Source organism: Trachurus trachurus, assembly GCF_905171665.1.
Source record: "Trachurus trachurus genome assembly, chromosome: 21".
Lineage (NCBI taxonomy): Eukaryota > Metazoa > Chordata > Actinopteri > Carangiformes > Carangidae > Trachurus > Trachurus trachurus.
In genome coordinates, this window is record NC_139899.1 from 33654685 (window position 1) to 33668750 (window position 14066).

General features: G+C 41.5%; 2 protein-coding genes across 2 annotated transcripts; both read left to right on the forward strand.

The window, feature by feature from the left end:
* Positions 1 to 3595: 3595 nt before the first annotated feature.
* LOC311004603 (olfactory receptor 11A1-like) lies at positions 3596 to 4522 on the forward strand (the record flags this gene model as incomplete). Its single annotated transcript, XM_083996718.1, has 1 exon — positions 3596 to 4522. One exon carries the CDS (start codon positions 3596 to 3598, stop codon positions 4520 to 4522), a length of 927 nt encoding a protein of 308 aa, XP_083852844.1.
* An 8238-nt stretch (positions 4523 to 12760) lies between these two features.
* LOC311004149 (olfactory receptor 11A1-like) lies at positions 12761 to 13687 on the forward strand (the record flags this gene model as incomplete). The annotated part of the gene is made up of 1 exon (XM_083996096.1): positions 12761 to 13687. One exon carries the CDS (start codon positions 12761 to 12763, stop codon positions 13685 to 13687), a length of 927 nt encoding a protein of 308 aa, XP_083852222.1.
* Positions 13688 to 14066: the final 379 nt, after the last annotated feature.

Genomic DNA, 14066 nt, shown 5'->3' on the forward strand with positions numbered 1-14066 from the left:
TCCCATGTTAAAATGTTCTTTAAAGGGACAACGAGGAGTTTTGGAAAAGCGAAGTGTTTCCACACTACATTTATGAGCCTCCGCGCACCGTGAAATTCTTTGACCGGCGCAAGACAGACTCATGTTTTCATTCATCAAGAATTAAAGTCAGAGGTTGGAAGACGATCACATACCGTCGTAGTTCCCACCATTAACGGAGATTCGGCGGCGTTATTCTCATGACTCGCCACGAAACCGAAAGTAAGGAAACGCTGGTCGGCTCGCCCAGCATTTCCGCCACCACTAATAATAACAAAATAACGATAGAGACAAAATGGTATATATATCGAAAATGGAGCCATTAACAAGTGTGGGTAGCGTAGATTCATCAACATTAACGTGAGACTTTTTTATAACCAAATAGAAACTCCTCGTTGTCCCTTTAACTTTACCGTAGAATTAAAAATGTTTCACTTCCTGTTTATAACACTTTATTAACCACTAAAGGTGTGGAGGATTGGGGGTGGGGCCTTTTGACCGACAGGTTGGTGAGTGTAGCCGATGTTCATTAGCCTCGTAAACCAGCCGCTCCCAGAAATGCAGTTCATTTCATTTCGACGGAGAGTCTGGCCTCATCCCCGTTGTAAGCGTTTGGCCTGAAACCCTCAGAAGGCTGAGCCAATCAGCGTCACCGCTGTGATTGACACAGCACGTTGGCCAATCAGGGACCAACTGGTGCAAACCCACCACTACACCAACTTGCTGATTGGCTGAATGGGGTTGTCTGTCAACACTACTACTCCCGCCCAGCTTTTTCGGTGGTGGTGGACGAGTCTCCTCGTTTTTCTCAGACGTTTGATTGACGGATGACGGATCCTGATATTAGTAGGTGCGTTTCCATTACCCCTTGAAATGCGCAAAACCTAAATATCGAAATTAAAAACTGGTAATGGAAACACCTACATTTCGAAAAAACTCTCAAATATCGCTAAAAGGTTTTTACGCTCTCATGAGGTGGTTTTTGATACGTATCGATACAAACGTGTATCGCAAAAGTGTAATGGAAATACTTTTTTCGCTTTTCTACACGTCACCGGCGTCACCGGAGTTGTGTGTGTCCACGCTGTGTTGGTTTATGTAGGAACTTGAGGGGACAAATGAACCACATGTTTATTGTCATGCATTGCTGACCTGGGCATTGTTTCTCATTAAATTAGAAAAACCTTTCCTATCATTCCCCTTTTCCGTGCATGGTTGAAGGAGATTGGCTCGCATCCACACTCCCACTCCCTCCTGCGCCGAAATGTCACCTTAAGTCACATAAACCAGTACGGGTGTGTGGACACACACAACCACCTATATTGTTGTCAGCACAGCACCTCATCACAGCTGGTGTTTAAAAGGCTCCGTTCTTTCTGCAGTCAGGTTAAAGCGCACATCCACCGTGTTGGTAAACAAATAATCCCTCTATATCAACGGAGGCAACCGTGCTTGATCAGCTTGGGTTGGAGGTGGTGTGAGTGCGGGCCAGCGGGGGACAGGGGAGAGGAGGGCATTCGGGCTTCAGCACGGTACAACTGGCCCGTGTGAGTGCGCCCTTATTTGTGGCCGCTGCCAGCGCCACACGGGCTTTGCCTTTCAGTAATCAAGCGCTGTTTTTGTCTTTGTTAAAAACAATAACAGCAACAGCTGTCGGCAGCTGAGATCGCTGTGCCGTCACCATAGAAACGCAAGACGCATTACGGCTCATTCGCAAAATACATTTCAATGGAAACACCCGCAAATGGCAATTGCACTTTTTCGAAGTTTCAGAAATATCGCTTTTATTTTGCGAAAATCTGTAATGGAAACGCAGCTAGTGGCTGATGAACCGTGAGCAACCTGACACATAACTCATGCGCCTGCATTATCCAATGCGAAAAAAACTACCCCACTTTAATCCTGGATTTACTTGAAAATAGAATTTTGCACAAAGTTTGGGCTACATCGTCTGATTCATTAGATTCACATGACGTCACTGTGTTTCTGCGCCGCCATATTTGTGTCCGAATCAGGGCAATCTGGGCACAGATCACAGCGTCACGTTACCAGAACAAGTGGAGTAGTAGGAGGAAATTAGCAAGAGACCGAAAATTGACGTTATTTGAAAGATGCCAGGATTATATTGTGCTGTTGACTGTGATAGCAGTCGCCAAAAAAACCCCGGACTCCATCCCAAAAAGACGTAAAGTTATAGGCGGAATAAATAGTTGACTGCAGGCAGTCTATCAGTGGCAGCATGGGCTGTGACAAGTCTCACAAAAAGAGGGGATTCACTTTTTTTTTTAATAACATGGATATATTGAATTCTGCATTTTGATTACTTTCTTATTAATTACTCACTGATTCTGCATTTAGGGTCTTTTATTTCTGTATAACAGACCGTTGCTAAGTAAAACGGGCCGTTGCTAGGGACGCCGCTCTGATCAGCGGAGCAGGGCAGAAGAACTATCAAGGATTTTTACCTTGTGTTTCATTTTTACCAGCTTCAAAATAATTGTGATGTTAGAAAAATGACTTGTAGCTTGTTAGAGGGAGAGTGGAGGCTCTCTGCCTCCCTCACCGCTGCTGGAAACCAAACCTGCGATCAGAGCGGACAGAGCGGACGGGCCAGCGCAGTGTCACAGCTGTGACCAGCTGTGTCTGTGCCACCGCAAGTCCGTGACACTAGTGCCGTATCGTAATCTCTTATGACAGACAGGTCTACATAAATGCGCACAACGTAGCATTTACATGATAATTCATCAATCTACTGATTGATTATCAAAAGCTCGTTGAAAACAACTACACATGAGTCGACCGGGGGGAGGGTGAGGAGCAAACAGCGGAGAAGTGACCGGACTAAGGACTTTGATCAACATTACGTCTCAAATTAATTAATTAATTAATTAATAAACTGTGTAATAAGTGGGATAATATAGAGTTTGTCTGTTGTTATAGAGATATAAACCCAGACAGGATGTATGAAACCCTGTCATTTTGTCAAGAAACTGTCATTTCCATCCTGGGGTTTGCATGCTGTCATATGAGGAGACCTGTCAAATCGGACACAAATATGGCGGCGGTCCCTTCGACGTGACGTCACTGCAACCCATGAATAGATGAGTTATTACACTAATGTTAAGACCCATAGTGGGCTCAAAATCAATTTTCTTTTTTGAATAAAACTCTTTGTGAATTTTGTAATATTGTCTTATACAACAATGTTAGTGAGGGGGGAAAGAATATGTGGGGTCATAAAATACTATATTAGCACTTGCATGTTGAGGGGCCTCTACCCAGCTTTTGGTCCCCTAAGCCTAGAATATTGAGAGTCCATCCAGCTTAATGAAACAATGTATGGTGATGTGGCCTTATAAAAACAACAAAGCCACAGGGCTGGACAGTTCACTGTTTGAACTCAGGAGGTAAAGGTAAACTAAGATACATGTTGTATGTAATTATCAAAGACTTGTTTCTGAACCATTTTTATTGACATGTGCCTATTTCATGTTTGTGTTTTTTTAAGATTCCTTTATTTGTCCCACAGTGGGGAAATTTAAATTTAAATATTAACATTTCTTGTATGTTAATCTTAATGGATGATACATTGAATGTAACATTTGTTACTCTTGGTGGTTATGTAGAATTGGACAAATACAGATATCTTTATTTTATGATAATGTCTGCAGTATATGTTCTTATAATCTTAAGTAATTCAACCATCATATTCCTTATATGGACTCATCAAACCCTCCATGAGCCCATGTACATATTCATTGCAGCTTTGTTACTGAACTCCATTCTTTACAGTACAAATATCTATCCAAAGCTTTTCATTGACGTTTTATCTGATAAACAAGTCACATCCTATTCAGCTTGTCTCTTTCAGTGCTTTGTATATTATTCCTTAAATTGTGCAGAGTGCTTACTGTTGGCAGTCATGTCCTATGACAGGTATGTTTCTATATGTAAACCTCTACAATATCACATCATCATGAGAAAAAGCAAAGTGAGGATTTTCATGGGTTTAGTTTGGGTTGTACCAGCTTGTCAGATTGCAATTCCTGTTGCACTCAGTGCCAAAGTCAAACTCTGTAACTTTACTTTGAGAGGCATTTTCTGTAACAACTCAATTTACAAACTTCACTGTGTGAGTTCAAGAGCCATGTCTGTGTACGGTGTGATCGTCTTGTTGAATGTGACCATATTCCCTGTTGTTTTCATATGTTTCACCTACACAAAGATATTCATAATAACCTACAGAAGCTGTGGTGAGGTCAGGAAGAAAGCTGCACAGACCTGTTTACCTCACCTGCTGGTTCTGATTATCTTTTCTTGTTTGTTTACATATGATGTCACTGTGGTTAAACTGGAATCAGATTTTCCCAAAACTGCCCGTTTAATAATGACTTTACAGGTGATTTTGTATCATCCTCTGTTTAATCCGATCATATACGGACTGAAAATGAAAGAAATCTCTAAACACATCAAGAGACTGTTCTGTCAAGACAGAGTGAACTAATAGCCTCTATCAACAGAGAAAACCATTTATTAGTTATTTCAGATAATCCAGAAGAAATTAGATGTCTGAGTCTTCTAAAATATTTAATCTTAAAAATATGTGTATGATGACTACACATGAAATCATTTTCCAGCCGTTTTGTAGAAATCCAGTATAATGTAATTCTGTGTAAAGTGATCAGGTTTCATGAAAAACCTATTTGTCTTATATTGATTTTATGATCAATAATGTCGGTCATATGAGTAGAAACAGAGGAAGTTTGCATTGTGCATTAAGCACAGCATTTTATATATTCACCCTATGATAATTATTACCATGGTGACATTCTACCCCCTGTTTGTTGTAAATTTTGTGTCTGTTCACACTGAGCCCCAAGCTCCAGGGCTGAAAACACCAAAGAACACAACGTTGCAGTTCCTCTCCTGACCACTAGAATGAGTCTCCAACAGTGAGTCAGTCTCCATTGACTCACATTTTAAATGTCTTTTAACTTTACCATAGAAATAAACATGTTTACAACCTGATACAGAAACTGGTTTGGTCTATACTGTTCATTTCCTGTTACACTTTCTTAACCAAAAGTGTGGCGGACTGGGGGCGAGGCCTCTTTGACTGACAGCCGTGTGAGTACTTGCTCATTGCAAACCTACCACAAACTGCAACATCAGTTCCACACAGGCCTCTCCTCTTTGTCCCTGTTTGGATTAGTTGGGAGTCAGGGGGCGGAGTCAGGCACTGCCAAGATGGTGACTGTGATGCAGCTCACTCTGAGGCTGTATTCAAAACCACCTACTACCATACTGCCTACTACATACCAGTGTTAATTTTGTCAGCTATTTTTCAATTTAGTTTTAGTCTTAGTCTTGTGTCAAATGCCCTTATAAGTTTTAGTCATATTTAGTCAGCTTGTATTCTTTTTTGTTTAGTCACATTTAGTCGACGAAAAGTCTTGGCATTTTAGTCTAGTTTTAGTCAAAGAAAATCCAAAGTATTTTAGTCTAGTTTTAGTCAATAGTCTTTTTTTAGTCTTTGAAAGCAGATTGACAGTAACGTTAATCACAACTAATCTACTCAAACCAATATTGACAGGCAGCTGTCAGATGAGCCAACTTTCCAGCTTGTGTGTGCGTTTATGTAGGCTATTTGTCAGTATCTAAACAGAGATGCACACACACACACACAGCGCAGAAGCGACCGACCAGCGCGGAGACGCGTCTATACGCCAGGGACACACCAGCCGCAGAAGCGCCGCGAGTAGCCGCGAAGCGGAGCCCTTTGATGTTAACGATTGTGTCGTTCACACCAGCCCCGTGCGATCCTGTCAAGCCGGGCAGGAAGTCGCACAAAGAAACAACGAGAGAATCCGGTTAATTTTCAAAATAAAACACAGCGATTGACAAATGCAATAATGTGAACGGGAGGTGCTCCGGCTCGCACATGATCTCCGTTGTTCGGAGCTTCGCAGCGACTCCGCTGCCGGTTTACAGCGCCCGCAGCCCCCCTGCAATGGCCATGCGCCCCCCGCCCCCCATAACCAGTTTGTAGCCTACTCGCCGCACATAGCACAGACAGCACCGGTGTGTGTGTGTGTTCCTCACTCAGGCACACACACACACACCCCTGGCAGCAGCGCAGGAGGATAAAAACATGACATGCATCCAGTGAAGGCACTTTTTGGATTGTAGCTAATTTAAAAGTCTGTGACGAAAAAAGAAAGAGACATTTTATTAAGTTTTTATTTGATTAAGTAGATTTTGTCTCGTCTTTTTTCGTCAACAAAAAATGCGTGTAAATTTCATCACAGTCAGTGTTTAAGGGCATTGATTTCGTCTCGTCTTCGTCTCGTTTTCGTCATGAAAAAAACCATCGTTGACGAATATTTTTTGTCTCGTCTCGTCTGACGAAATTAACACTGCTACAGTGGGTACTAGTTTCATTTGGACGGTTTCACGCGAGATTCACGCGTGAGTCACGGGAGGCTCACGCGGATTTTTTGTGGAGGAGTAATTGTGTTTTCACCAGAAGCTGCAATGTGCCCAAACAACCGCCAGGTGGCATCTGTGAGCAGCAGATCGCCTCTATAAGACAGCAGCACGGAGCAGTGAACACGAATGGGGAATGCAATATAATAATAATACAGTATAGTTTTTCAATGAGAAAAATGTAACGACGGCAGCTATACGTCTCACTCTCTTTTATCGATCCTCTTGTCAGCTCCAAACACACCCATCTGCACCGCGATTACGCACCACAGCGTGGTTTTCTACACAGCAGTTAATTAACTCAGCGGGCGATGCTGCCAGTGTGTTTTTAAAATGAGCCAACTACTGTACAGTAGTGTTCATTCCCCACCTTGTTTGACTGAGAGTGTAGCTGGATGATTTCTCATGAATGAACGGGCAATAGCCTATGTCACTTTCGGGCTGGGCGATAAAACAGGATATCCTGAAATAACTTTCCCTCGATAGAAATAGGCTACAAGATGTGTGGATATAGGTTTCATTCATCCATGTTTTGGATGAATGGCCACAGCAGCCGCGACCGAAGATGCAGCCGTGCTGATGTGACCGCAAAAAAAAAAAGTCAGTCGGGGTCAGCTGGTTTACAGCCGGCCGACTCTGAAACACTCGAGACACAATAGCCTAACATTAGTAACGCAAGAAATAGTTCACTTAGTAGAGCAGCTCTCACTATAGCAAGTATTTTATTTCAGTCTGGGATCGAATCCCAACGTGCAGTTTTAGTGAACAATGCATTTTCTTTTATCATCATTATTATGATCACTGATATAGCCTATATGTGTGGCTATATAGCTATACCGTAGCCTATGTGTGTGTTTGTGTAATGCAGGGGTGCTTTAAAAAAACAGTTGTCTGGACAGTAGGCATTTTTCTCACAACCGACCTCAAAAGCGAGGGCAGGTCCGCCGAAGCATCATTCCGCCCGTTGTCTTTGTTGTTACTTTGTTGTGCCGCTCCACAGAGCGCACATGGCTACTTAATTATGCACGTGCTGACCATATGGTTGTGCTGAGGTATTCTGGGGGTATGAGGTGTGTTATGTCCGCACCATTCTTGGGTCCGGTGTGATTTATCAATGGAATATTGCGGAGAGTTGTGCGTACGCACAGCTTGATCAGTGTTTCCCACAGAAAAAAAAAATAAAATAAATGTGTCCACGTCTCACGTGTGTTTACGTGCGGTGCGCCCGCACGCGAGAGAGGCGGCAGGTTGAGAGGCTGACTGGCGGAGATGAGAGCTGGTGAAACGCATGGTTATTAAAAAAAACACCATCTCTGATCTCTGCCCGCACATAGACAGACACAGGTTCACATACAGACAGGGGCGCACGGCAAATGCAGCTGCAGCGCTATTAAACTAGAGCAACAGCAACTCTCATATTTAAATTGTGTTTTATATTGATTTCATATATTTCACTGATTGCAATTAGGCTATAGAATGCTAGTGTGTGTTTTATTGAAAGCGAGGCTAGGTGAAAATCGCTACAGTGTGGTTTATATGCAGCGGTCTGTAGGACCATAGACACATCAGCGACACATTAGCACCTTCATTTATCTCTGATCAATAGGTGTGCTTGTGGATACTTCACTCAAGTAGGCTACAGCCCTGCCCCCCACAGAACTTCACACAGCTGTTCAGTCAGCTTAGAAAAACCGGTTCTTACAGTAGCTACCTCTCCTCACACTTTTCATAAGCCGGAGGACAAAACTGTAGGCTTCATTGTTTCGTTTGTGAAAATCATCTCTGAATTATGGAACTGAAAATAAAATAGGCCTATCTTTAAAAAAAGATCCTATGATATTTAGCCTAATTGCATTATTTTTATTCAAATGTGACTGAGACCTTTATCTACCTAAACAGAGGGTAACATGAATAAATATCCTGTTTTGTATTTTTCTGGAAACTGTTACATTATGTAACGTGACCGCGGCACTCTCTCCCCCCTCTCTCCCTCCCGAATTGGGCATATTATGATAAATATACTGTAGATGAAAACAATAATTGAAGAAAACAATAAGCTATTGTCGGCCCGAGGTATAAATGCCCAGAAATCGAATGTTTCATTTGTGTAAGTTGTAAGCTTCAGAAACCATCACACATGGAAAAGTCACGGACTGAGAGACCTGTAGTTTTAATGTAGGAGTCATTTACGTAAGAAAAACACAAACGTCTGTGTGAGACCATCTGGGTGGTTCTAGTGTTAACATTAGCCTAATGAAGAATGAAGAAAACACGTTACAAATGAACTATGACCGAATTGACAGCAGAAACAGTGTGCACTTATATCAAATAAATTTAAATCGAATGCAACTGTAACTTGTAATCCAAGAGGCTTCAGCCTAAGAGGTGAAACGTCTTCCTAGACGAATAACCAAGTCCAGTTGCATTCGATTTAAATTTCCTTGAGATAACTATGACCGGGAGTCCGGGACAAACGAGAATATTCACAGGCTTAGTGCATGTGCACACGCCGGCCGGAGTCAACTCGCAACAATGTAGCTTTCCCTCGATTAAAGTAGTTCTGTCATCTCCCACTTTGTACCGGATAAGAGACAGCAGCCGACAGATATGCTAAATGTTTGGATGCAACAAAGTCACTGTTAACAAAATCAGTATCTAATCTGTCCCTTCAAGAGCAGCTGCTGACAGATGTGCATTATTGCTCCGCTCGTGAGTCCAGCAGCATCGGGTCCAGGCTGCTGGCACGGACCGGATCGTGGGCTATGAGTGGATATAATAATATGCAGGGGACCCCCAAAAGGCTGAGAACCACTGATCCTGTTGAACGTAGGCTACTGTAACCACTGTGAAACAAAAAAAACAACAACATTGATCTGATTGACCGGCGTAGCGGTCCCTCTCTCCATTCACTCTCTAGCTCTCTCGACCACAGCTGCAAATTAAGTACCTATGGCCTATGAACAGCACCACTCTCCATTGCAGCTACGTTGTGGTCAAACGTGGAATTACCCCCAAAATCTTTTGAGCTGCATCTCAGTACGATGCTTCCACCTAGTGGCTACAGTGTGACCTACAATTTCACGCAACGCGTGAATCACACTTTCCGTGAGGGAAACGTCCAAATGAAACTAGTACCCACTGTACATACTGCATTAATTCGTACTGTGTATTGCATACGCCTACTGAGTGTGTGATTCAGTATGCCATTCCAACAGACCAATGCCGTTCACACCAGTGTATAAGTTTATATCCGGCCCTATTCCAACATTGGCTCGTGGAGATGAGCGGTTCAGCCGAGTCCTCAGCCTCAATACCTGGCTGAACCACGCTTGCAGAGACTCCGATCTCACCTATATCGACAATTTCAATTTATTTTGGAATCGCCATTCACACTACAAGCCGGACGGAGTACATCCAAACCTATTGGGCAGTAGGATGTTAGCCTTTAATCTGCAACATGCTGTACAGCATGCGGCACATACTGTCACAAGCGCTGCACGCGATTGACGGCTGTTTACATCACATACCCCCTTCCTGACTACTCCCCCCCGCCCCCTGTGGTAGCCCAAACTCCTGTTAGAAGTGAAAATCAGTCTGTGACCTCCGATGCAACCTCACTAAAGGCAATATTAAATCCTAGTGCCGCTGGTACACATAAGGAACATCCAAATACTATAACAACAATTAAAAGGAAATTTGAATCTTTTCAACCAGTTAATCAGTCTAAAGTCTTGTGGGACAAAAGGAAAAAACCAAAAGGATTGCTTGGTGGACACCTGAACATTAGAAGCATTATGTCAAAGACTGAACAGCTTGAAACTCTGCTGACTGAATCGAACTTGGACTTTCTTTTTATTTCTGAATCATGGTTAACTGCATCCTCACCAAGGTCTACTTTTGCTATACCTGGGTATCACGTTTATAGGAAAGATAGAAATCAGGCAGAGGGGGAGGAGTTCTTATGTATATACGTGACCATTTTAAATGTGTAGAAATACATCGTAATTTTTTACAAGATATGGAAAGTATTGCTGTCTCCATTATATTATCCTCTCAAATGTCTTTCACAGTTTTTGGCCTGTATCGCCCCCCCAACTCTAATAATACATTTTATGATAAATTTAAATCTATGTTGAAGGAAATTGGTACTAAAACTGAGTTAATTGTATTGGGTGATTTTAATATAAACTGGGCTGAAAGAGCAAATAGGAAAAATCTTAAAAGTATATCAGATCAGTATAATCTCACTCAAATAATCCAAGGCCCAACCAGAGTTACACAATCATCACAAACACAGATAGATCTTATTTTTAGTAACAAACCTGAAAGAATCACCAAATCTTTTAATCTGATAACTGGTATGTCAGATCACAATCTGACATTAATTGTTAGAACATTGGAAAAACATCGATTTCTATACAGACAAGAGGGTAAAAGATCTCTTAATATTATCCCCAAAACCTTGTTGCCTCATTTGAGGATAAATTTAAGCAGCTGGACTGGAACGATGTAGTGCTGTCTGATTATGTATTTGCGGCAGTCACATTAGTTTGTTTGAATTAAAGGGAAGCTTCAGGTGTGAACTGGACAGAAGAGCAGCGCTGCTTCAGGGCTCCGTAGCCTACACAGAAATCACCACATTTACATCAATAAATAAATGTTTTACAATGAACCGAACTGTGTGCATTAAATTGAATTGTATTTTATTAAGGTATATAACAAGGTTAGGATATAGGGCTTTTTTAACCGTCTTCGGTTAGGGGCCTATTGCATTGTGGGATACAGTTTGCGATGTAGACTGGTTGGATGCATACCTACTGGAGAAGTGTTCCGAATGAGTACGGCATCCGGGAATTTTTGGCAAACTGCAGATTTAGCTTTTGTTTGCATACTGCATACTACATTTTGGCCAAATTGGTATGTACTAGCAGTATAGCATGTGGTTTTGAATGCAGCCTGAGCCTCAGAAACTGGTGGGTGACGTCACATCAAAAACAAAGTCCATCTTTATTTACAGTCTGTTGTTCTCACAAGTGGTGACTTTTAAAGGGATAGTTCAACATTTTTGAAAATTGGCCCATCGCCATGATCCCCCTAGTAATAGCAGTAGGTTCGTTACCTTTAATTGTTGGTCCAAGCTGCTTTTAGATCGGGGGAGAAGAATACCGAGCGGCGCAGCTACACTACGGAGGCTAATGGAATTTCTTGGTTTTGCTCATCAAACTCAGCAAATACACAACCAAAAAACTCAAAAACGCTGTGGTGGACAAGTTGTGACCTGCACATTCACCACGCTATGAGATAATAGCGGAAAGTTGCGAGATGGAGTTGTTTTAGAGGCAAAGTCGGACTTTACACTCTAGACGGCTGCTCGGCGGAGTGATTTCAAAAGCGCCTGTTTACTGCAGATACGTCCGTATACTACGGCACTGGCTGAGGTGCGCACACTGTGTCCCTCCGACCAGTGGTTCACTGAAGAAAGTAGTTCCGAGTATTTGCTTCACTTCTCTTAACTTTCCGCTATTATCTCATAGCGTGGTAAATGTGCAGGTCACAACTTGTCCACCACAGCGTTTTTGAGTTTTTTGGTTGTGTATTTGCTGAGTTTGATGAGCAAAACCAAGAAATTCCATTAGCCTCCGTAGTGTAGCTGCGCCGCTCGGTATTCTTCTCCCCCGATCTAAAAGCAGCTTGGACCAACAATTAAAGGTAACGAACCTACTGCTATTACTAGGGGGATCATGGCGATGGGCCAATTTTCAAAAATGTTGAACTATCCCTTTAAAGATTAAAAGTAACATTGTTTTTAAAAACTCTTTGGGACTTTTGTAACATTGTCTTGTACGACAATGTTAGTGAGGGGGGAAACTCCACAGAATATGTGGGGTCATAAAATACTATATTAGCATGTTGAGGGGCCTCTACCCAGATTTTGGTCCCCTAGCCTAGAATATTGAGTGTCCACGCCTTCCCCCCGTTGGTGCTTCAGGATATCGGCCCCCACAGTCTGACAAAGTTACTTCCATGCTGGCAGCTCCTGGTGGGCAGCTTAATGAAACAATGTATGGTGACGTGGTTTTATAAAAACAAAGCCACAGGGCTGGACAGTTCACTGTTTGAACTCTGGAGGTAAAGGTAAACTAAGATACACGTTGTATGTAATTATCAAAGACTTGTTTCTGAACCATTTTTATTGACATGTGCCTGTTTCATGTTTGTGTTTTATAACATTAACATTTATTGTATGTTGATCATAATGGAAGATACATTTAATGTAACATTTGTTACTCTTGATGGTTATGTAGAATTGCACAAATACAGATTTCTTTATTTTATGATCATGTCTTCAGTATATTTTCTAATAATCCTCAGTAATTCAACTATCATATTCCTTATATGGACTCATCAAACCCTCCATGAGCCCATGTACATATTCATTGCAGCTTTGTTACTGAACTCCATTCTTTACAGTACAAATATCTATCCAAAGCTTTTCATTGACGTTTTATCTGATAAACAAGTCACATCCTATTCAGCTTGTCTCTTTCAGTGCTTTGTATATTATTCCTTAAATGGTGCAGAGTTCTTACTGTTGGCAGCCATGTCCTATGACAGGTATGTTTCTATATGTAAACCTCTACAATATCCCATCATCATGAGAAAAAGCAAAGTGAGGGTTTTCATGGGTTTAGCTTGGGTTGTACCAGCTTGTCAGATCGCAGCTCCTGTTGCACTCGGTGCCAAAGCCAAACTCTGTAACTTTAATTTGAGAGGCATTTTCTGTAACAACTCAATTTACAAACTTCACTGTGTGAGTTCAAGAGCCATGTCTGTGTACGGTGTGATCGTCTTGTTGAATGTGACCATATTCCCTGTTGTTTTCATATGTTTCACCTACACAAAGATATTCATAATAACCTACAGAAGCTGTGGTGAGGTCAGGAAGAAAGCTGCACAGACCTGTTTACCTCACTTGCTGGTTCTCATCAACTTCTCTTGTTTGGTTACATATGATGTCACTGTGGTTAAACTGGAATCAGATTTTCCCAAAACTGCTCGTTTAATAATGACTTTACAGGTGATTTTGTATCATCCTCTGTTTAATCCGATCATATACGGACTGAAAATGAAAGAAATCTCTAAACACATCAAGAGACTGTTCTGTCAAGACAAAGTGAACTAATATATCAACAGAGAAAACCATTTATTAGTTATTTTGACTGAAAAATGAGATGTCTCGTTTAAAAAAAACAAAAACATTTCATCAAAATATATTAAAAAAAAATGTGTATGATGACTACACATTAAGAAATAATTTTGCTACAGTTTTGTAAAAATCCAGTATAATGTAATTCTGTGGACAGGTTTCATTAAAAAGCTGTTTGTCTCATTTAATTTATCTTCAGTAATTTCATTCATATGAGTAGACAATGGAAGTCTGCATTGTGCATCAAATATGATCATTATTACAGACTCATTAGTATGATGACATACCCATATACTCAACTCCCTTACCAAAACCACCAGTTTCTGTTACTGTTGCACAGTAAACCAATGGGAGA